Consider the following 23,715-nt stretch of genomic DNA (forward strand, 5'->3'; position numbering starts at 1 on the left):
GGCCAGAAGCAGAAGCACTTATAATAATTTCAACAACAATGTTTTAATGAGATAACTCTTCCAGTACTCCTTTTCAAATTTCTGTACCTTACTGTAGGGGCCTCTCCCAGGCTTATGACCAACGGGCTCAATGAATCAATAACAGCTGCCTGCAGACAAGAAACCTGTTCTATTGTGCTCCAGGATATTTAACACACTGATACCATAGCTTTCATGTCATACTTACATGGTGGGAAACAGATGATTTTGTAGCTTGCTCTGTAGCCACAGTATTACCTATGTAAGCTTTATTGGCATTTATCAATGCAAATACACTATCCTATCACATTCAGACTGAGGAAATCCCATTCTCAATGTTGTGTCATATTGTGATGGGGTCTAACTTTATGTAGTCGTATGGAACATTGGTGGAAGACTGGACAACAGTTATTTCAGGGCCAACTGTATACAGCATTTGACATTAGGTTAACAAAGAAAATAACCTCAGATAAAGCTTAACTCAGAAATCTGTTCTGTATAAATGTTAAATCCACATCATATCACTGTGAAGTAGGATGAACTTTTGACAGCTAAAAATCTGTAGATCAAACTCGGGGGGGGGGGGGGGGGGGGGGGGGGGGGGGGGGGGAATGTAATTGTCAATGAACAATGACGTGACATTGTAAAACAACACTTTTGTTTTGTGTACTGAAATAATGAAATAGTTGCTATAAACAAGTAAATATGTGATACTATGCCACTCCCACACTGCTGAAGCTTGAATTATTATCCCCCCCCCCCGATTTGTAAGGTTACGTTAAGGAAATTATCAACTACTATGTAAGCAGTGAATCAGATAACAACTGACCTCATAACAATTCTTGGAGACATCTCATAATTTGTGTGATTAGCTTAAGGGCATTTTATAGAAACTAAGCTGCAGAGTAAGGAAAATTAAAAATATTTATCTAGATTTGGACACCAGCCAATAATGACTGAACATCCTGTATAAATGTGCCCTCTTGCCTTGACCAGCAGTAACTATACAATGTGCATTAATTTTTTAACTACCAAACACGTGTTTAAACAGTTATAACAACTGCATGTGCATGGGTGCATAAATTAAAAGCAAGTCTATGTAAGTTATTTACTAAGGTGATATGTGCAAGGCAGTGTTCATGTGATTGTTTCGATAGCTCAAGAGGCTGCACTCTGGCATATAGTGCAGAGGATCTCAAGCTCAAACCCATTCAGTTCTCAGATTTTCTTTCCCCTTGGTACTACTTTCTTTACTGTATTGGTCATAAAGAAACAACACTAAATTTTGAAACCATACCATGTTTTGTCTTTTGAGCCTTCTAGGTCGCTGGAGGGCAGTATTCTTTGTGCAAGAACCTTAAACAATATCAATTATATTGTTTCCTTTAAAGATATCTCAGTATTCCAGCATGTCTACTGAAGACGACAAAGGATGAACCCCTTCTTGCAATCAAATGATAAATCATTTAAGATGAATTTTCGCTGGGAGAAAAATAGTGTGCAGAAATTGAGAGAGTATCAGTTGAAATTCATCAAAAGAAACCTGCTACTGACTCTAATGTGGATGCTACTTTTAACATAAAGATTTTATGCTATAGGCAGCTTTCAAATAGCAATGCAATTTGAAAAAGATGTAGCAAAAGCTTACAGAGCTGGCAACAAGGTATTAGGCTGCATTGCCTCACTAAAAAACATATTCGTCAAAATGCCTGTAGAAGATAATGACATGAAAACCCAGTGTGATTTTTGTCAAATTGTATGTTTTCCTTTTGTCTTAGGTGCAACTGACTGTACCCAAATTCCCATCAAGTCTCCTGGTGGCAAAAGTGCAGAGATATTTAGGAATCGTCATGGGTGGTTTTAGTTAAAACATAAAAGCAATCTCAGATGCTAAGCTTAATCAGAGTGTATTAAAATGTACACAAAGCAACGCGTATAACTTCAGGATGGAAATCTGTCTACAAGCTTGCAGTATCATGAGAAAGGGAAGTTAACAGTAGTCACAAGGCAAGAGTGCGGTGTCTATTCACAATATATTTACATCAAAACAATTACACCACTTCCTTGTTGATCACAGAGACTTTATCATTTTCTCCATTCTATTGTGTTGTCATATTGGCCCAATATGATTTCCAGCAACAAATCTTGTGTGTATGGGGAGAAATTTGAAGATCACTCTTTTTTCTGTTTACTTCCCTCCATTTTTACAATAAGACATCTTTTATAACAAATACAATTAATATATGAATGCTGTGTATCTATGATGTACAAATAATATCTGCAGTCAAATTGCAATCATTGTGTCGACAGCCAATTTTAGCAGTGCTGCCAGGCATATTTCATGCTAACTTAGACCAAACTGGAATCTCCTTTGGTGGATCCAAGTTTAGTATTACAGAATAGAGCATAGTCTTAACAGAGTTCAGTTTTCTGAAATAATGTCAAAACTGACCTCCAGTCACCAACATTTATACAATCGGCCCTCACATCAGTTCTTAAAATGTTGTGAATTCATCTGTCTAGAACTTGAGTTGATATTCTAGAATAAACCTCTTCCGCAAACAGTAATAATTATTCTGGAGCAGTAGTAACATACACTAAATCACCAACATTCTGAAAGTATTTAAGAATAATGAGATTACTGTCTAATCCAAACATGTCTCTACAGAAGATTACAGTATCTCTTCTGCTAAATTTCCTCTGGACAAGGAAATATCACTATCAGAGTGCAATGTTTACCCACTAACAATAAGCTTGCCAGTTTACACTACTTCCTAATCTTATGTCATGAGTTCAAGCATGATTTTCTGCAAGTTATGCATTATTATACTTTCATTTTTAAGTATATCATTACATTGATCAGGTACTTCAAGATAATTTATGTTAATAACATCATTATTTTAATGGACTGTCAGATGTGATCGAAGTTCTTTTCCCTGCCCAGGGATCTAACTGGCTAGCCTCAACAAATTGTGCAGAAGTATGTTCTTTACAGTTTTAATACTTTTTAATATACATGTGGCAGCACATTCTACTGACTAGCTAATGGAAAAGCAACTACTGCCTTTGTGTCACAAGTTTCAACAATTATTGTTATATTCTGCCCTTTCTGAGAGCTTTCTGCTCTGAGGAGTTAAGTTTACACATGCAATGGATGAGCAGCTGTGTCACTAGTCACTGATCCTCAGAAAATCCAGAAACAATATTACAGAATCATAAACAACATTCAACAATGAGAGCACTAAAAATATTGCAAATATCTTTACCTTACATTTGTTGTAGTATCTCTAAAAAGATTGTCTAGAAACAGAAAATAGTGCCTAAGTCTAAAACATGTGCAAAGCCAGCCTGGACACTTTTCCTCTATGGCTTGTATGTTGGCAATACGTTAGTTTTGCTTAGCCAAAAGGAGACAGTTTTGGATAACCTATGAAAGGCACAAAAAGAAACAATCTATTTCCAATACCGTAACTGACATCATTCAATGTGCTTTGTAGGTTATTTGTAGTGTCTTTAAATTTTCACCACCAGAGCTTACATATAAGGGTCAGTCCAAATGAAGTGGTCCAATAAAAATTAATTTGGTTGCTTGACCATTTTTAAATATTTTAATTTTTTATATGTGAGTACCCTCTAATTCAGAAGTTCAAAACAGTTTTAAAAAAAAAATTTACCGTTCACCTTTAATGGTGGCCATTTTCGTTTCTAAGCGTGCGACAATGTTTCAGTTTAGAGATGTAGCAAATATATGGGTTAAGTTACAACATTGCAATTGACATGATTGTTTTTACAGAAGTGTCCTCTACAACATTGTCTACTACACAAAATACCCTAAATTCAAAAAAACCAGTCAAAATGACCTCCACAGCTTAGTACCCAAATTTTCAAAAATCCACTTTTTAAGCCCAAAAATAACAAACAAGGAGTGATTTATGAGAGTCTGTTTTTTTTCTTATAGTTAGTTCTCATACACTACTACCCTCATATAGAGCAAGAACACTCACAAATGTTTTCTTAATTTTTTACGAATTTTTGAAATTTGAAAATTTTCATTTTTTGTTAAGTTTGGGGTTATCACCTCAGGTGGGACTGCGTATAAAAATATGATTTTTGCACATTTTGTACACCTATATGATAGCAACATACTGTAAAAATTTCAACATTGATATCTGACTGTGAACAAAGATATGAATTTTTGAAAATGAGGAGATAATTCAAATTACAACTGATCTTATGGCTGCTGCCTACTCATGTGTGATATTGGTGGGATATAATCAATTATTATTGAAGTAAGGTACTGAATTATATACAAAAGTGGAAACATCACTGAAATTAAAGCGGATGGAGGTTTGTGTGTGTGTGTGTGTGTGTGTGTGTGTGTGTGTGCGCGCGCGAGCGAGAGTGTATACCTGTCCTTTTTTTCCCTTTAAGGTAAGTCTTTCCACTCCTGGGACTGGAATGACTCCTTACCCTCTCCCTTAAAACCCACATCCTTTCATCTTTCCTTCTCCTTCCCTCTTTCCTGATTGAAGCAACCTTGGGTTGTGAAAGCTTGAAATTTGTGTGTGTGTGTGTGTGTGTGTGTGTGTGTGTGTGTGTTATTGTCTCTATCAACATACCAAGGCTTTCTCATTTGGTAAGTTACAGCATCTTTGTATTTATATATGTAACATTTATATTATATCTAAAAACAAAGATGCTGTAACTTACCAAACGAAAGCATTGGTATGTTAATAGAGAGAATAAAAAACACAGAAACACACACACAAATTTCAAGCTTTCGCAACACAAAGTTGCTTCATCAGGAAAGAGGGAAGGACAGGGAAGACGAAAGGATGTGGGTTTTAAGGGAGAGTGTAAGGAGTCACTCCAATCCTGGGAGCGGAAAGACTTACCTTAGGGGGAAAAAAGGACAGGTATACATACGCGCGCGCACACACGCGCGCGCACACACACACGCGCGCGCGCACACACAGACACACATCTGCACATATACAGACACAGGCAGACATATGTAAATGCAAAGAGGTTGGGCAGAGATGTCAGTCGAGGCGGAAGTACAGAGGCGAAGATGTTGAATGACAGGTGAGGTATGAGCGGCGGCAACTTGGAATTAGCGGAGGTTGAGGCCTGGCGGACAACGAGAAGAGAGGATATACTGAAGGGCAAGTTCCCATCTCCGGAGTTCTGAAAGGTTGGTGTTAGTGGGAAGTATCCAGATAACCCGGACGGTGTAACACTGTGCCAAGATGTGCTGGCCGTGCACCAAGGCATGTTTAGCCACAGGGTGATCCTCATTACCAACAAACACTGTCTGCCTGTGTCCATTCATGCGAATGGACAGTTTGTTGCTGGTCATTCCCACATAGAAAGCTTCACAGTGTAGGCAGGTCAGCTGGTAAATCACGTGGGTGCTTTTGGGACAGGTTTTACACTGGGGGCAGTTACAAGGGTAGGAGCCAGAGGGTAGGGAAGGTGGTTTGGGGATTTCATAGGGATGAACCAAGAGGTTACAGAGGTTAGGTGGATGGCGGAAAGATACTCTTGGTGGAGTGGGGAGGATTTCATGAAGGATGGATCTCATTTCAGGGCAGGATTTGAGGAAGTCATATCCCTGCTGGAGAGCCACATTCAGAGTCTGATCCAGTTCCGGAAAGTATCCTGTCAAAAGTGGGGCACTTTTGGGGTTCTTCTGTGGGAGGTTCTGGGTTTGAGGGGATGAGGAAGTGGCTCTAACTATTTTCTTCTGTACCAGGTCAGGAGGTTAGTTGTGGGATGCGAAAGCTTTTTTCAGGTTATTGGTGTAATGGTTCAGGGATTCAGGACTTAAGCAGATTCGTTTGCCATTAAGACCTAAGCTGCAGGGAAGCGACCGTTTGATATCGAATGGGTGGCAACTGTCAAAATGGAGGTACTGTTGCTTGTTGGTGGGTCTGATGTGGACAGATGTGTGAAGCTGGCCACTGGACAGATGGAGGTCAACTCAGCCAATGAACACACCCGTCAACTCCTATCCCTAATAAAAGTCCTCAATCTTTCCTCTCCCACATCCACACCGGCTGTTCAGAGCATCTTCCTACAGGCCAACCGCAAATTAGAACAGCGTGCCACCCTCCACCTCAACTCAACTCAACTATCCAATCTCCTGGTTTCCCACCTTCAGAAAGGCAACTCACTCACCCTCCACAACCTTTCCGACAAACCTCAACCTCCTCTCATTGCACACAGACCCAGTCTCTCCCATCTACTCAACCTCTAACTTCCAGCTCCACTCCCCCCAAAACTCAAAATTCTAATAAACACAATCTGGAACCACAACACCCCAATCCGAAACCTCTGTCCTATACAAAGGCCTCACCTTCAGCCCTACTCCCAGATTCAACCAAAGAGCCCTCGTCAAAGATTTACTGTCCTACACTCGTACTCTCTGCTGGAAATATCACTTTGCCACGAAGAAAAATAATCTTAATCCTACTCCTAATGATCCAACTCCCCAAGACACTATCCAAATTGAACCCTGCCTGCAACAGTTCCGTCCTCTGTCACCCACCTCCTCTTCCTCAAAATCACCCTCTCCAAACCTTCCAGGAATTTCTCACTTCCAGCCTTGCCTCTCAATCCTTCTTGAAAAACCTTAATCCTACACCCAACATCACCACAGCTGAAGCCCACGCTATCCGTGATCTGAAGGCTGATCGATCTATCGTAATTCTTCCGGCTGACAAGGGTTCCACGACCGTGGTACTTGATCGTCGGGAGTATGTGGCTGAGGGACTGCATCAGCTTTCAGACAACACTACATACAAAGTTTGCCAAGGTAATCCCATTCCTGATGTCCAGGCGGAGCTTCAAGGAATCCTCAGAACCTTAGGCCCCCTACAAAACCTTTCACCTGACTCCATCAACCTCCTGACCCCCACCGACACCCCACACCCCTACCTTCTTCCTAAAATTCACAAACCCAATCATCCTGGCCGCCCCATTGTAGCTGGTTACCAAGCCCCCACAGAACGTATCTCCACCTACATAGCTCAACACCTTCAACCCATTACATGCAGTCTCCCATCCTTCATCAAAGACACCAACCACTTTCTCGAATGCCTGGAATCCTTACCCAATCTGTTACCCCCCGGAAACCATCCTTGTAACCATTGATGCCATTTCCTTATACACAAATATCCCGCACGTCCAGGGCCTCACTGATATGGAGCACTTCCTTTCACGCCGATCACCTGCTACCCTACTTAAAACTCTTTCCTCATTACCTTAGCCAGCTTCATCCTAACCCACAACTACTTCACTTTTGAAGGCCAGACATACCAACAATTAAAGGGAACAGCCATGGGTATCAGGATGGCCCCCTCGTACACATCCTCGCTTAGAGGAAGCCTTCTTGGTTACCCAAGCCAGCCAACCCAAAGTTTGGTACAGATTTATTGATGACATCTTCATGATCTGGTCTCACAGTGAAGAACTACTCCAGAAATTCCTCTCCAACCTCAACTCCTTTGGTTCCATCAGATTCACCTGGTACTACTCCAAATCCCATGCCACTTTCCTCGACGTTGACCTCTATCTGTCCAATGGCCAGATTCACACATCCGTCCACGTCAAACCCACCAACAAGCAACAGTACCTCCATTTTGACAGTTGCCACCCATTCCATATCAAACGGTCGCTTCCCTACAGCTTAGGTCTTCGTGGCAAACGAATCTGCTCCAGTCCTGAATCCCTGAACCATTACACCAATAACCTGAAAAAAGCTTTCGCATCCCACAACTACCCTCCCGACCTGGTACAGAAGCAAATAGCTAGAGCCACTTCCTCATCCCCACAAACCCAAAACCTCCCACAGAAGAACCACAAAAGTTCCCCACTTATGACAGGATACTTTCCGGGACTGGATCAGACTCTGAATGTGGCTCTCCAGCAGGGATACAACCTCCTCAAATCCTGCCCTGAAATGAGATCCAGCCTTCATTAAATCCTACCCACTCCACCAAGAGTGTCTTTCCGCCATCCACCTAACCTCAGTAACCTCTTGGTTCATCCCTATGAAATCCCCAAACCACCTTCCCTACCCTCTGGCTCCTACCCTTGTAACTGCCCCCGGTGTAAGACCTGTCCCATGCAACCTCCCACCACCACCTACTCCAGTCGTGTGACCCGGAAGGTGTACACGATCAAAGGCAGAGCCACGTGTGAAAGCACACATGTGATTTACCAACTGACATGCCTACACTGTGAAGCCTTCTATGTGGGAATGACCAGCAACAAACTGTCCATTCGCATGAACGGACACAGGCAGACAGTGTTTGTTGGTAATGAGGATCACCCTGTGGCTAAACATGCCTTGGAGCACGGCCAGCTCATCTTGGCACAGTGTTACACTGTCTGGGTTATCTGGATACTTCCCACTGACACCAACCGATCAGAACTCCAGACATGGGAACTTGCCCGTCAATATATTGTCTCTTCCAGTTACCCACCAGGCCTCAACCTCCGCTAATTTCAAGTTGCCGCCGCTCGTACCTCAGCTGTAATTCAACATCTTCGCCTCTGTACTTCTGCCCTGACTGACATCTCTGCCCAACCTCTTTGCATTTACACATGTGTCTGTATATGTGCGGATGTGTATATATATATATATATATATATATATATATATATATATATATATATATACACACACACACACACACACACACACACACACACACACACCTGTCCTTTTTTCCCCCTAAGGTAAGTCTTACCGTTCCCAGGATTGGAATTACTCCTTACCATCTCCCTTAAAATCCACATCCTTTTGTCTTTCCCTCTCCTTCCCTCTTTCCTGATGAAGCAACCTTGTGTTGCGAAAGCTTGAAATTTGTGTGTGTGTTTCTGTGTTTTTTATTGTCTCTATCAACATACCAACACTTTCGTTTGGTAAGTTACAGCATCTTTGTTTTTAGATATATTTTTCCCACGTGGAATGTATCCCTCTATTATATTCATAACATTTATATTATTTTGACGAATTTAAAATTATTATTTTAAATTAACATCCTTCGAGATACAACTGTTCCTAAACCTGATGGTGAAAGTTAAGAACAGTTTTTCTTCAGACAGCTTCTGTGATACAGAATCAGACCACCCATTCGATGTGGTAAGTAAACTGTGTCACTAGTAGCTTTCTTGAATGATGTTCTTGGGCCAATAGGGTGGTAAAAATGCACAAAAACATCATTGTTTTCCAAACTTATTCTTTCAACCTCTGCAAGCCACCACTGTCAATCATTCACACATGCCACTATGACATTAAACGTTAAAGACAGAGATGTAATTTTACTGACACAATGATCCTCATAACTTTCGGTTTATGATGTTACATAGCATCGAACTAAGTTTTCTGCAATGTCAAGGAATTTGTGGAAATGCCTTGTTCCTTTTATTGCTATAGAGTTTTCAAATGTGGTTTGAAGTGTTGTTTTCATATGCAGAACCACTTCTTTCTTGATCAGAAAATTGGTAATGCCTTTAATATTATCCTTGCAAAAGATATACATGTCCTGTACTGTGAGAATTTGGTCTGTGGTTGGTCTTTGTAGGCTGGCTTTATTTATTTCAGGTTTTGTTGTACCTCCTATTCAATCACATGCATTTTTACCATATAAGGAAAAAAAAAACAGACTCTCATAAATCGCTCCTTGTTTGTTATTTTTGGGCCTAAAAAGAGGATTTTTAAAAATTTGGGTACCAAACTTTGGAGGTCATTTTGACTGGTTCTTTTTGAATGTAGGGTATTTTGTGTAATAAGACAATGCTGTAGATGATACTTTTCTAATTGCAATGTTGTAACTTAACCCAGTGCAGAAATATTCAAAATTTTGCTAACTTCTCCATACTGAAACATTGTAGTGCGCCTACAAATAAAAATGGCCACCATCCAGTAAAGGTGCAAGATAAATTATATTAAAAAACTGTTTTTAACTTCTAAAATATAGGGCAATCACATATTAAAAAAAATTAAATATTTAAAAAAGGTCAAGCAACCATCACTGGACCACTTGATATGGATTGATCCATATATTTTTGCTACTCGTTAGGAATGTATACTGTAGATTGGTTTACAGTGTAGTCTGAGGTCACACTTAGGTTTACAAGTACCAGTTTGGTTGAGAATTGGCAAAACCAACAAACATATTACGGTAAGAATCTCAAGTACATTCACTGAATACTTCAAGCAATTATTTAGAGGACAGTTATGGATCACAGGTTACGTATGTGTCACATTACTCTGGCGATATTTTGGCTAAGTAACATGCACCACACGTGTAATTTTTTTTTAATCCTCTGTAATTCTGTCTTTATACCGATGGCAGATTTGAAATCTGAATATATTCACTGGTTACTTAAATCCACCTAATGACTTATGTTTCCACCACGCCACACTGTGAGTGCTGCCAACTTTGCTTCAGTACTCATACAAGTAGCAGCACTGCCCCTGATCTAGCTATTTAAGCAAATGTACAAAATATAGAATCTACTAACTACACAGCAGAAGCATTTTTTGGAGGACGGGCACCGGCCATCACCTGCACTACACACTAAGTGACTGTTTTAATTCTTTCATTGTATCCCAGCAAAGGACTTCCATTATTGTATTACCAAATACCACAATAATACATGGCTACAACAACATATCCACTTAATCCTCAATAATCTGACACCAAGCAACAACCCAATATTTTATTATTGTAACTTGTAAGAACACACATTAAAAAAAAGTTTTGCATCACCTCTGTTCCGAGGGTTCCGGAACCTTTTTATTGCTCGTGAAAACCACACATTGCCTGTTGTACCATAATACAGAGAGACCTTCAGAAGTGGCAGTCCAAACTGCTGTACACACTGGTACCACTAATACCAGTAGCACATCCTCTTGCATTGATGCATGGCTGTATTCATCGTGGCATACTATCCACAAGTTCATCAAGGCACTGTTGGTCCAGGTTGTCCAACTCATCAATGGTGATTCGGTGTAGAGCCCTCAGAGTGGTTGGTAGGTCATGTTGGCCATAAACAGCACTTTCCAATCCACCCCTGGCTTGTTCGATAGGGTTCACGTCTGGAGAACATGCTGGCCACTCTAGTTTAGCAATGTTGTTATCCTGAAGGAGGTCATTCATAAGATGTGCATGATGGGGGCACGAAGTGTTGCCCATGAAGATGAATGCCTCGCAAATATGCTGCCGATATCATTGGACTATCGGTTGGAGGATGGCGTTCATGTTTCATATAGGAGTTACAGCGCCTTTCATGACCATCAACAGCATACATCAGCCCCACATAATGCCACTCCAAAACTGCAGGGAACGTCTACCTTGCTGCACTCACTGGACAGTGTGTCTAGGGCATTCAGCTTGACCAGGTTGCCTCCCAACACATCTCCGATGATTGTCTGGTTGAAGGCATATGTGATACTCATCCGTGAGGAGAACTTGATGCCAATCCTGAGCGGTCCATTTGGCATGTTGTTGGGCCCATCTGTACCGCACTGCATGTTGTCGTGGTTGCAAAGACGGACCTTGCCATGGAAGTCAGGAATGAAGTTGCGCATCATGCGCCATGCGTCGTGCAGCCTATTGCTCACAGTTTGCGTCGTAACATGTAGCTGCACGAAAAGCATTATTCAACGTTGCGGCATTGCTGTCAGGGTTCCTCCGAGCCATAATCCATAAGTAGTGGTCATCCACTGCAGTAGTAGCCCTTGGGCGGCCTGAGCGAGTCATGTCACCGACAGTTCCTGTCTCTATATATCTCCTCCATGTCTGAACATCGCTTTGGTTCACTCCGAAACACCTGGATACGTCCCTTGTTGAGAGCCCTTCCTGCCACAAAGTAACAATGTGGACATGATCGAACCGTGGTATTTACCATCTAGGCAGGGTTGAATTACAGACAACACAAGCCGTGTACCTCCTTCCTGGTGGAATGACTGGAACTGATTGGGTGTCTGATCCCCTCTTTCTAATAGGTGCTGCTCATGCATGGTTGTTTACATCTTTGGTCAGGTTTAGTGACATCTCTGAAGAGTCAAAGGGACAGTGTTTGGGATACAATATCCACAATCAACGTCTATCTTCAAGAGTTCTGGGAACCGGGGTGATGCAAAACTTTTTTTGATTGGTGTAGTTCAAGCACTGATTACATTTATTGCTTTCCTCATTCAAACCTTCCATTACTACTGAAACAAATAATGAGGGGAAACACCTTTCAGCAGCAATTGAAATTTACATTTGAGGTGGTGAAACTGCAAATTCTTGAATTTTTTCTGTGCAGCTTAGTGCATCATATGAAATGGGTATACAATATTCTGTCAATGGAAAATTCAAACAAAGAAACGTACCTCTTTTTCAGCAATTTTTTCTTGTAAGTTCTTTTGAGGCTTCTTTGACTGGACTGGCTTGACAGGTTCCTGTTTTTCAACATCTTTCTTCTCTTCCTCCTCCTCATCTTCCCAGTTATCCTAGAACAGGAAAAACGAACAGTAGGACCATTGCAAACATATTAATAAAATGTAACTAAGTGGAGTCTATAAGAAAAACTCTTAAATAAAATTTTTCCTGACTGAGGAATTATTATGCTTTCTTCCTAGCAGCTGAATTTAGTCTTTGAACAAACTTGTTCTTGGTCACTTCAATTCTCTCTCTCTCTCTCTCTCTCTCTCTCTCTCTGTGTGTGTGTGTGTGTGTGTGTGTGTGTGTGTGTGTGTGTGTGAGAGAGAGAGAGAGAGAGAGAGAGAGAGAGAGACGAATTAATTTTTCCACTGGAATCATTGCTTTCCTAATGACAATCTTTTATCTTTACGGTCGTGTCTAATTGGAAATGAAGTTAAAAATAGTTCAGAATGTTAAAGCTGTAGTTAGTTTTCTTCATGAAATTAAGGAATTTTGAGTTCTGAAATATACATTTAGAAACATCTTTATGAACAACATGATGAAGACTTTGTAAAACAGCATTTTCATACATTGAAGTTTACTTCATGTAACATTAATGGATCCACACGAAGCATAGTTTCAAATGAAATGCAGCTGCTTATTTAGCATTAACAAACCACTCAAATATCTGTATCTAAAAATTAACACTGAACTGCCTAAATGCATACTTTTCAGCACACTAATACTGGAATTATCTGGTTAGAGTGCATAAGCTGCTGCTTTTTTCAATAGTGTGTTTCAATCTCTTAAGTGAACTGCATTAGTCTTACAAACTATTTCAAAGAACTGATATTATATGATATTTATTTATTTTTATTTATTTAGATTTTTTGTGTGGAGTCATCAATATGATGGCTTTTGCAAACATCAACTACAGTTACAAACACAAAATATATTTAGATCTTAGCCTTACCGGTAGTAATTAAACAGTAAATTGATGCTTGTCAAAAGAAATATCTTACACATATTAAGACAGCCAATAATTTTTTTATACTTTATTTAAACCTAACCATTTAAAATTTGCCATGTGAATAGGGAGACTTTTCAATTAAGAATTCTTTTAGTTTTGATTCAAATTGCCTTTTATTACTGTTTTTCATGGACTGGCAGTTTATTATACCATATCAATCCTCCCTGAGTCACTGATTCACTTGTGGATTTAAAAGTTACGACCTTATTGTCAATTTGATGTGCAAGTTTGGTACACTGTTTCCGATTCAACAGGTAGGTGGGGTGGATAGAAGTTTCATTGATGCATCACTAATACTGAAGGCCCACAGTTTTTTATAAGAGAATCTCTTGGTTTACTGAGTCAAAAGGTTTGCTCAGGTCAAGGAATATTCCGGCTGTGCGCATAGCCCGTTCCATATTACTATATACTTAATGGAAGAAACTGGTAACAGAAGTAGGTGTCCTTAGGTCTTTCCTAAACCTATGCTGCAATTCGGTAAGCATTTTGTGTCTTGAGAAAAATTTAACACCTGTGAGGCATCAGTTGAAAGAGAGAATATCGAATACAGTAGTGGAAGAAACTGAAAGAACCAGAATCTCTTAGCCATATAAATATAAAAAAACATATTGTAGTAAGATTGCACTTATTCATTACAGTTACAGATTACCAGCTTATTCTGTGTCAAAAGGTTATGTAAGTCATTTCTTTCTGATAAGACAGTAAATTCAGTGCACGGGTGTAAGTCATTCTCTCAAATGGGGAACCCAGTGTATAAATGGGATAATTGACCTTTCACTGACAACATTGCCAGATGGCAAAGTTGCTTTGTCCTCAGATGATACAAACATTGTGATAAATAGCAAATCTAGCATAGTTCTCGAAATAACTGTTAAAAAAGCTTCCACATATATCAATATTGGTTTCTAGCCAATTCTTTGCCATTCGACTTTTCAAAATCTCACTATTTGTAGTTCGGAACCTACAAGATGTTTCTACACAGCATGTGCACAAAATATGAGGACATGCAGACAGAAACATTTCATATTTTGCTGACGTGAGATGAAGGAGTCAATAGCGATGAAATCAATAAAGATGCAATGACATGAAATTATGTCAGCAAAGACTGTTCAGAAATGCTGAACCTGCAGTATAATGAACATGCTGTGATCACTGAAAATTTGTGCAATATAGGAACTCAAACGCAAATTTCCATGTGGTCTGATAATTCACAATCCTCCACCACCTATGTTCTCCAAGTGGTGCTGTTCCCTCACAATTCATTGGAGATGTTCTGGTTAACATAACTTATTGGGAAGGAAGAAGAAAAAAAAAACCAGTAAATCAACATTCAAGCCCATTCTGGCACAAATTTTCAATTGTCTCAACAAATTCTTGGTACTGTGATTTCATGATAAAATCTATAGCAAGGAGCACAGCACACAATTGGTGAAATGACTACACAAATCTTTGTGTAATGTCAATATAACCCAATGACATAATTTGCTAAATTCAATTCCATGATGTTATACGGGATAATATTTTGGCATAACTCATCAAGCATACACAAAAGTTTATAATATGAACTATCTGTGGTGTGCATCCAAGAACATTATGCAGAAGCCTGCTCAAAGAACTGGGCACACAAAAAGCCACTGCTTCTCTGCACCTGTAATTAAATTTGTCATAATATATCTTCTCTTTCAAACCATTAGCTCAATTCATGGAATGAATAAAAGTCCCAAGGTCACTTACTTTGGTTCTAATGGGTAAGACTCATTTAAAATAACTTCCCAGTAACTGCGTAAACTAATGTACAGTTTATGAGCAGCACAGAAAATATATTAGTGGCTAATCACAAGCTGACTAACCACAAATAGAAGTTTCCACATTTCTGTTGAAACAAACTTCAAGAAATAAAACTAAAACATTTTCACAACACAGCACATTTTGTTTCCAGAATGAGATCTTCACTCTGCAGCGGAGTGTGCGCTGATATGAAACTTCCTGGCAGATTAAAACTGTGTGCCCGACCGAGACTCGAAGGTCCCGAGTTCGAGTCTTGGTCGGGCGCACAGTTTTAATCTGCCAGGAAGTTTCACAGCACATTTTCTTTATCCCATTTCATTTTAACAGAAAACCTATAAACTGTAGTTTAAAAAATATATACAGGTTACATCTGCCCAAATGTTTATTAGAGGGTAAAGTTGTCTTTGGTAACAACATTAAACAACAACTTGTCTTTATATAGTAGTAAAGAAGGTAACTGATTCTGTAGTTCTTTTCATATTAGTTTAATTTTTAATGAAATCTTGAAACACACATTACCCTGAATGCTTCAGTTTTATGCCTTTTCAATTTATTCATCCAATGTCATTAGCTTTATACAGCACTCAGCTTGTAAAAAAAATGAGATTCCAGTTCTGTCCCTTCCATTGGGTGTTTTTGAAATTTCCACATCTTAAAACATTACTTAACACTTTTCCAAGCATTTTAAATGTGTGAATACCTCAATGCTTGTAAAACATCGCTGTACCCCATCTCAAAATCTGCAATTCAAATTTTTTTTCCGCCAAAGGTACTGGTACAGTATTCTGGTGCATCTCATCTCATTACAAATTACATTTATAATCAATAGCCTTTGTTTTAACCCCAACCCTATAAGTTATATCAACGCATTATCACCACCAGGTCTTTATTTATCTTTTTATGCCAATCTCTTGTTATGCCTTTTCATTGTAAAGCACTTTATATAACCTTCTGCAAACATACGAAGAGTGGAAATGAAAAAAATGCTAAGTACAAAATCACTTGTCAGGGGAATCAAAAAGCAATGTATCTGTTTTGTGCATAACTTTATTTGTATCCAAAAAATTGAAAGGTATTCTGATACGACAGAATTCTTATGCCCATATCATCAACGTAAAAAATGAGACATATCAGAAATTAAATAAATTAATAAAGTTTTTGTGTCAAGCGGATTAATATTATAGGTGCTATGTTTCATTTCTAACATAAATCCAGAAATACAGCAGTAATATTTTAACTAGTAGAACTGTAATCAACAAAAATCATTTCTCATTTCTTTCAAAATTTTTTACGAGAAGAATAAAATTAAAATCAAGAAAAAATTGGTCACCACTGACTTCTGATTCCCACAGAACACTATTCTAAGGATCAGATTTTGCGAAGGTCACCGTAAAACTCCCTGTGTTGTTGACAAAGAAATGGCAACATTGTCAACAGGTCTTTCAGATGAAGTACTATATGCCACACACCAGCCACAGTCTTTCCTCTCTTGAATACATTGACATTTTCCGTTATTTGTATCAGAGTAAGAATTTCTTAATATCGGTTTCAAATGGAAGATTATGACACTCGTCATACTGCATTTGGAGATCTTACATGCCTGCACTGACAACACTGATTCAGCTGCAAGTTTACAACCAAAGTAGCAGTTTTATGCGTTGGAATTGCATGGAGCGGGTTCACGGCTTTAGCTGACAACAATCTCGTTTACATCTTGTAGAATCAATGCCTTGCTTACCCTTCTTTGGTTCCTTATAGCTGTAAAACTTGTTACAGGTCAAAAAGCTGTACCCACTCACCAAAAACATGTTATCTCTTCAAACCATCTCTGGTTAAATGGAGGAGACATCAATGCATGGCATTTGGAACTCCAGCAAGAAAGTACTGCTCGGCACAAAGACCATGTGCCACCTATTAACGAATGTTCGAAACATTTTCTCCATGCTCTGACACTTTAAACAAGCCTACGGACATCCAACAGGGGGGACACATTTATTGCATTTGACCCTACTATACAATTCTGATTTTCATCTATTTTCTCCTTCTTCAGCCTTGTGTGTCTCAGTGTATCTCTGTATCCGTATACAGGAACAAAGTATTGAACTTCTCGTCATATATGTTCCATGAGCAAATGTCCCATTTTTCAAAAATTCATGCTGAGAGATGCACTACTATAATACTTCCCTGTCATTTAAATACACTTTGTATGTCTATTTTAATTACCTACTTGAAAATGATTAGCAAGTTCTATATTGAGCACATGTTGGTTGTGATGCCATTTTCTTAGATACTATAATCTATCCAAACGTCTCACATCCTGAGCAAAAGTTTAGCACAGGGCCAGTGGCATACTTATGTGTTTCATGCAAGAATGTTGTCAGCACTTGCCGTGGGGTATGATGGAAACAAAAGAAAGTGTGTCAGCTGTTTGTGTTATGCAGATCAATCTACGCAAGCACACTGAGTAAGTAAGTAAAGGTTGTTTTAATTAAGTCATTGGAGAAGGTGGCTGGATCAATGTTTATTAATACATCGAACATGTTGCTACTATTAATGAACACTGATACACCTATCTTCTTACATGATTTAATTAAAACAACCTTTACTCACACAGTGTGCTGGCGTAGATCGATTGTGTAGCCATTTCACCACCACATGAGATACATTTATGTCTCTGCAATTAATCCATGAGACACGCACCAATGGACGACGTCACCATGCAGAACTAAATCACTTAAATCAGTCCACTTCACAGCACTCACTGCCATAATCATGAAATATTTCTCTCGAAACTCACAAATACACCCAAAAATAGCAAACAAGACCATGGTTTCAATTTCAGTGCTACAAATACTTGCCTGCCTTCTTGCCTCACATTGTTTATGTCGAAGAATCATCCCTCTCCAAAGCGAAATTTTCACTCTTCTGCGGAGTGTGTGCTGATGTGCAACTTCATGGCAGATTGAAACTGTGTGCCAGACCGAGACTCGAACTCAGGGCCTTTGCCTTTTGCGGCAAGTGCTCTACAGTCTGAAGTTTGGAAGGTAGGAGATGAGGCACTAACAGAATTGGAGCTGTGAGTATGAGCCATGACTAGTGCTTGGGTAGGCTCAGATGGTACAGCACTTGCCCACGACGGCAAAGGCACCAATTTCAAGTCTCAGTCTGGCATACAGTTTTAATCAGGAAGTTTCAATCATCCCACTGGTTATGCATACTGATGCATTGTCAACTGATGAGTAGTAGGTAAGCACTCCCGTAACTGCTGTTGGCCCTGATCTAGACTTCAGCCCACACCTTGCTGTGGGTATTAGCTCACTGACAACTTTTAAGATGACAATGTACTCACCACTATTTCAGCCGCCTAACCACTACTATTTTGCTACTATTTTGGCAGTGTACAATTGTGTGGTAATGTGGAATTATTCAACTGCGAAGGTCAACTTTGCTTGATACAGTGAACAAGTATCCTTCTTTATGAAACCAATATGGTGAATATAAACACAAATAGAACACCTAAAAGAAATTTTGTAATGTACATGCCTTAATATGTAAAATATTGAGAAATGGACCTGTAGTCAATATATAAAAACAATTACATGCATATTGTTTCCACAACGAATTCGTATGTGGACAGGTGATGGTGTATCAGTAATGATGTCAACACCAAGAGGGACTCTCCCTCTTTGCAAATTATGTGGTGAGCGAGCAAAGGATTCCACAACCCATATAGCACCATTTTTCATTCTTCTGTGCTGCAACATTTCTGTCTTTTGTAATCATCTTATATAGGAAAAGATAAGATTGCTACTTACCATCGAGAAGACACATCAAGTTGCAAACAAGCACAATTAAAAGACACTTACAGAAAGCTATTGGCCACAGCCTTCTTCAGCAAAAGGTAAACATACGCCATTCACATACAAGCAAGTTCACCTCATGCGCACACACCCACCAACTCCAGCATCTCAAGCTGGAGACGCTGGAGTTGGCGGTCATATATGCATGTCTTTTTGTTATGCCTATCTGCAACTCAGTACCTCTGCTATATGGTGAGTAGCAATACCAGAGAAGGAAAGTTGCCACCCACCATACAGTAGAGATGCCGAGTCGCGACAGGCACAACAAAAAGATTCACACAATTAAAGCTTTTGGCCATTAAGGCCTTTGTCAGCAGCGCGCACACACACACACACACACACACACACACACACACACACACAGTCTCAGAGAGCTGGTGAGTAGCAATTTTCCTACATTGTTGACATTCCTACCTGGAGTTTCCATTGTTTGATTATGTAATCATCTGTCACTTATCTTTTTTTTTCTATAAATGCTATACTCACTGTTCTAGGATGTGATGAAAAATATCTAAATTGTACAAATTATGTAATACAAAGTTGTTAAGGTTTGATTTTTTTCATACAGTTATTATGTTATTCTGAACTGCAGCTGTTGTATTACTTTTATGCTAATATCTGGCTGTCATAATAACCTTTTGCTTTTCAATTTGGATGGAATATTCTGTGTTAACAAATGGTAATGACTATGTAAAACATACAGCTTCAACTCTGATAAAGTTACTCATTATTGAAACAGAAATACTGTTTTATATATTTCTGATAATTATAATAATAATTATTGTTAACCTACTTGTTTATATTTCCACCGGAACAGCATTTGTGTTTAGCTAGATTTTGTTCAGATTTTACCCCATGTCAAGGTCAGTTTATTCAATTCAAATGTGTGCTGAAGACATAGCTGGAACATCCCTAAGGAATTGTTCATTTTATTATTGTTGTGCTTTCTGACTGATTTATGGAAATTATACCTTTCTGCTTTATTTTCCTCATCCATTACAATGATCACACTATTCAATGTACTGTAACTAGTAATGATGATACTTTACTCTTGGTCAACATTCTGAGTCTTGTTTGCTTATTAACAACTGCCCGCCGCCTCAACCTTTCCTCCTCACATTATTGTTGTGAAGTTTTGTCAGCATAATACAGATTCAGAATAAAAAAAGACATTTACACAAAGAGTTTTCTCTCTGCAGCAGTGTGTGCTCTGATTTGTAACTTCAAAGATGTTTAGCTGAATAAGTCGATATTGTTAGTATTTCATGAAGTAATAATTAAATTAAGAGTAATGCTGAAATCGAAGCTGTATGAGATTTGTAAGTATTTGCTCTCCATAATGATGTATGAAAATAATAATAGTGAAGACATGAAGAAAATGTAAAGACAGAGATTTAATGTAATGATGATGGTGACTTATCAGGGTGTATAAGCGGACAAGAAAACAATATTCCCGGATTTCCCGATTAAAATTACACTTTCTCCCGGGTGAAAATAAATTTTTCCTGTCAAGTGACAGTATACTTTTCCTCGGAACTGTAAAACTTATCAATCCTTTGAATGGTTATAGTAAAAAACATGTTTTGGAAAGTTCTTTGATGTGCAGCAACATGTACGCTGCATATTATGAAAGTGTAAATTTGAATTCCACAAAACGCCGCATGTTACTTTCCGAAGCATTGAAATCAAAATTGCAATGCGCTTTTGTAGCCAGTCCTAGCTCGTCACGTGATCTCGCCAGCCAATGACAGCGGATCTTCTAGCGTAGGATACGTGATGTAGTCAGCCAATAGCAATATCAGTGTTAAGTAGTGCGTACACACAAATAGGAAAAGTTAATGGATTAAATTAACATACACAGCATTACTACAAGAAAAGAAAAGCTTTCACATTCTATATTGGTCTCTCAGATTAGTAAGTTGCAAGAGAAGCTAAGCTTTCACATATAATGTTGATTTTTTTGCGTGTGTTACACTTTAATGTACAACACACAAATGCATCAGTAAAATTTTTAATAAAGACATAAATGTATGATGTTCTGAGCTCGAAATTTTTCTAAATGTACATCCTCAAAGACTTGATTTTTAAATGAGAGTCAAACGCTCTGTGATTTAAGAAATTCATCGTACATTCTCGCGCATAATTCATCATGTATAAAAAGAAATTTACTTTGAAAGTAACGCTTTTCAAACAACCATTCGAAATATTGTCCCGTGACCTGTTAGAAATAGGTTCATTTCAGTAGTTGCCAGAGAGTGCCAGAAACAGGCGTCACCATGCTTGCGCATCTACGATGATGCACGAAGCCCGTATGTTCGTAAGTGTAAAACATTAAAAGATCTTACACTGTGTCATAAAAGAAACAAGACATCAGAGGATACTCCAAGGACATCGGAATTTTGTGAACCATACTACAATGCGTAATTCAGCTTAAAGTGCACATTTGTATGTCCAGATTCGGACTTAAATTTTATTGAGTACCGGTACTGTATTATCTCATGTTTGGTTCTTTATTATGGCATAATGCCATACATGCTAGAAGATGAAAACATGCACTTTTTAAATGCAGCGAACAGTTGAAACTAGCCCATAGTATGGATTTAAACACTTTGTTTCAAATAAATTGACTGCCCCAGCAGAAAAGATTAATAAAAGCCAAATTTCTTTAGCAAACCGACAAAAATAACTTCATTGTTCTGCAAGGCGATTTTAATGCCTGACTGTCAGAAAGGTGGAGATAAAACCTGAAACTAATAACATATTTTAGCCTTCCGTAATTATGAAAATGAATTTTAATTCATTTGATAGCTCACGGCCATTTGTTTTCATTTAATGTGAGAGCAATAAATGAAGAGGAACAGCAAAATCAATAAATGTAAACACGGGTCACGTGGAGACTCGCAACTGCTCAAACAAATCTGAAGTAAACAGTTGTGACGTCATGCTCATCGGAGATTGCATAGTCTTCCCAAAGCCTTTGACACAATTTGCAGTTGGCAAACGCTTGTATGAGCACTGTGGTTTTATTGTTGTATATGGCGTATTTCTTTTGCGACTGAAGTTTTATTTCCTTTTTTTTTCTCCCGTTCATGTTTTGTTGCTGCACTATTATACTGCAGAAACGGGATACAGTAATATCCTTTGTTAGAGTATTGGTTCTTACCCGTCAAAATCACATAAATTTAACTGAAAACTAAAACAATGAAAAATTCCTGGAATTCCGAAAAATTTCCGGGTTTATCCCGATTTTCTCCCGGATGAAAAAATTCCCAGGTTTTTCCCGGATCTCCCGGTTGTCCCGGGTCGTATACACCCTCTTTATAGATATTAGTTTTACATACATGGTAACAGGTTCTGTTGATGTAAAGATGTTACACAGAGAGAAGTTTTGTAACATAAATTACAAATAGTGGTGTAAAGATTATGCGAGCCTACAGATGTTAATTTATGTTGGATCTGCTGTAACCAGAATTAACGATGCAACAAATTGATGAGAGACTTCAAAAGTCCTTACCTAATAAATCCGTAACTGGAAGAATATTGAAGTTAACTACGTATGCCATTTTAAAAAATAAAGATGCGCAATGTAGTAGTATACATAAGTTTAAGGTATGTCTGTGTATAACAACTTCCTGAATAAAAAAGGGAACATAACAATTTTCACAGTTAACAGCTTAAAACAGTAAGATTTCATTGTAAGTTAAAGTGTGGATGTCAAGCCCAGACCTGCATCTTCTTAACATCAACTGTGTGAACATTAAGATTGTTTCACTGAAAACGATTAATTCTGACTGTTTTTATTTACTGTACCACATGATTCAGCAAATTATACATATCTATGTCTTGTGCGCAAGAAACAAATCAATGATGGAAACCATGACTGACCAAATTATACAACTGGGGAACGGCTTGCTTAGCGTAAATGTATGGTAATGTTACTTAAGTAACATTTGAATGCAACTGACATAAAAATATCATTTAGGTGGTGATGAAACTAATACTGTCCACATTAGAGTAAAGGTGCCGATACATTACAATTACATTTTACGTGATAATACTATCGCAAATGTTTCTGTTTTCTCACATATTAAGACTTTTTCTTTAATTTATTTACTCTTGCCTGCAGACCACACACATCTCCGAGGTCTGGAACATTTGTTTGTGTAAGTGGTACTGGTTCTAATGTGATGTTGAACTGTTGTAGGTAATCTGGAGAAATATGGAAATTAAGAGACTGCAAAGAGGTGAAACCTATGGTTCAAACTTGAAACAGACATGATGGACTGCCAAACTAAATGTAGCAGCATCATGTGAGGAACACAATATGAACAGCTCACTGGCAATTTCTGTGTGAAACTATTATAATTTCCAATGCATTTTATTTCTTATGTAATGACTTCTGAAAAAGGCCTTTTTTCTTTTCTGTTAGAATATTTCATCACTAATGATTATGTTTGTAATAAAAACAATGCTCTGTGATTGTGTTAGTGCGCTGACAGACTGCCATTTATAATTTGTTTTGTGCGGAACTCTGAGGTATTTTGAACTACAATAATTGGGGTCAAGTAGTTTATCTACAATTATCAGAGCGAAA

The 23,715-nt window shown here is 38.5% G+C and overlaps 1 protein-coding gene across 1 annotated transcript in view; it reads right to left on the reverse strand.

Moving 5' to 3' along the window:
* Positions 1-23,715, reverse strand: part of LOC126262532 (eukaryotic translation initiation factor 3 subunit J) — a 64,625-nt gene that overhangs the window by 28,946 nt on the left and 11,964 nt on the right. Inside the window, exon 3 of the mRNA XM_049959204.1 lies at positions 12,413-12,532. Within this exon, the coding sequence (XP_049815161.1) occupies positions 12,413-12,532 (120 nt within the window). The remainder of the gene's footprint in view (positions 1-12,412; positions 12,533-23,715) is intronic.

Source organism: Schistocerca nitens, chromosome 6, assembly GCF_023898315.1.
Source record: "Schistocerca nitens isolate TAMUIC-IGC-003100 chromosome 6, iqSchNite1.1, whole genome shotgun sequence".
Lineage (NCBI taxonomy): Eukaryota > Metazoa > Arthropoda > Insecta > Orthoptera > Acrididae > Schistocerca > Schistocerca nitens.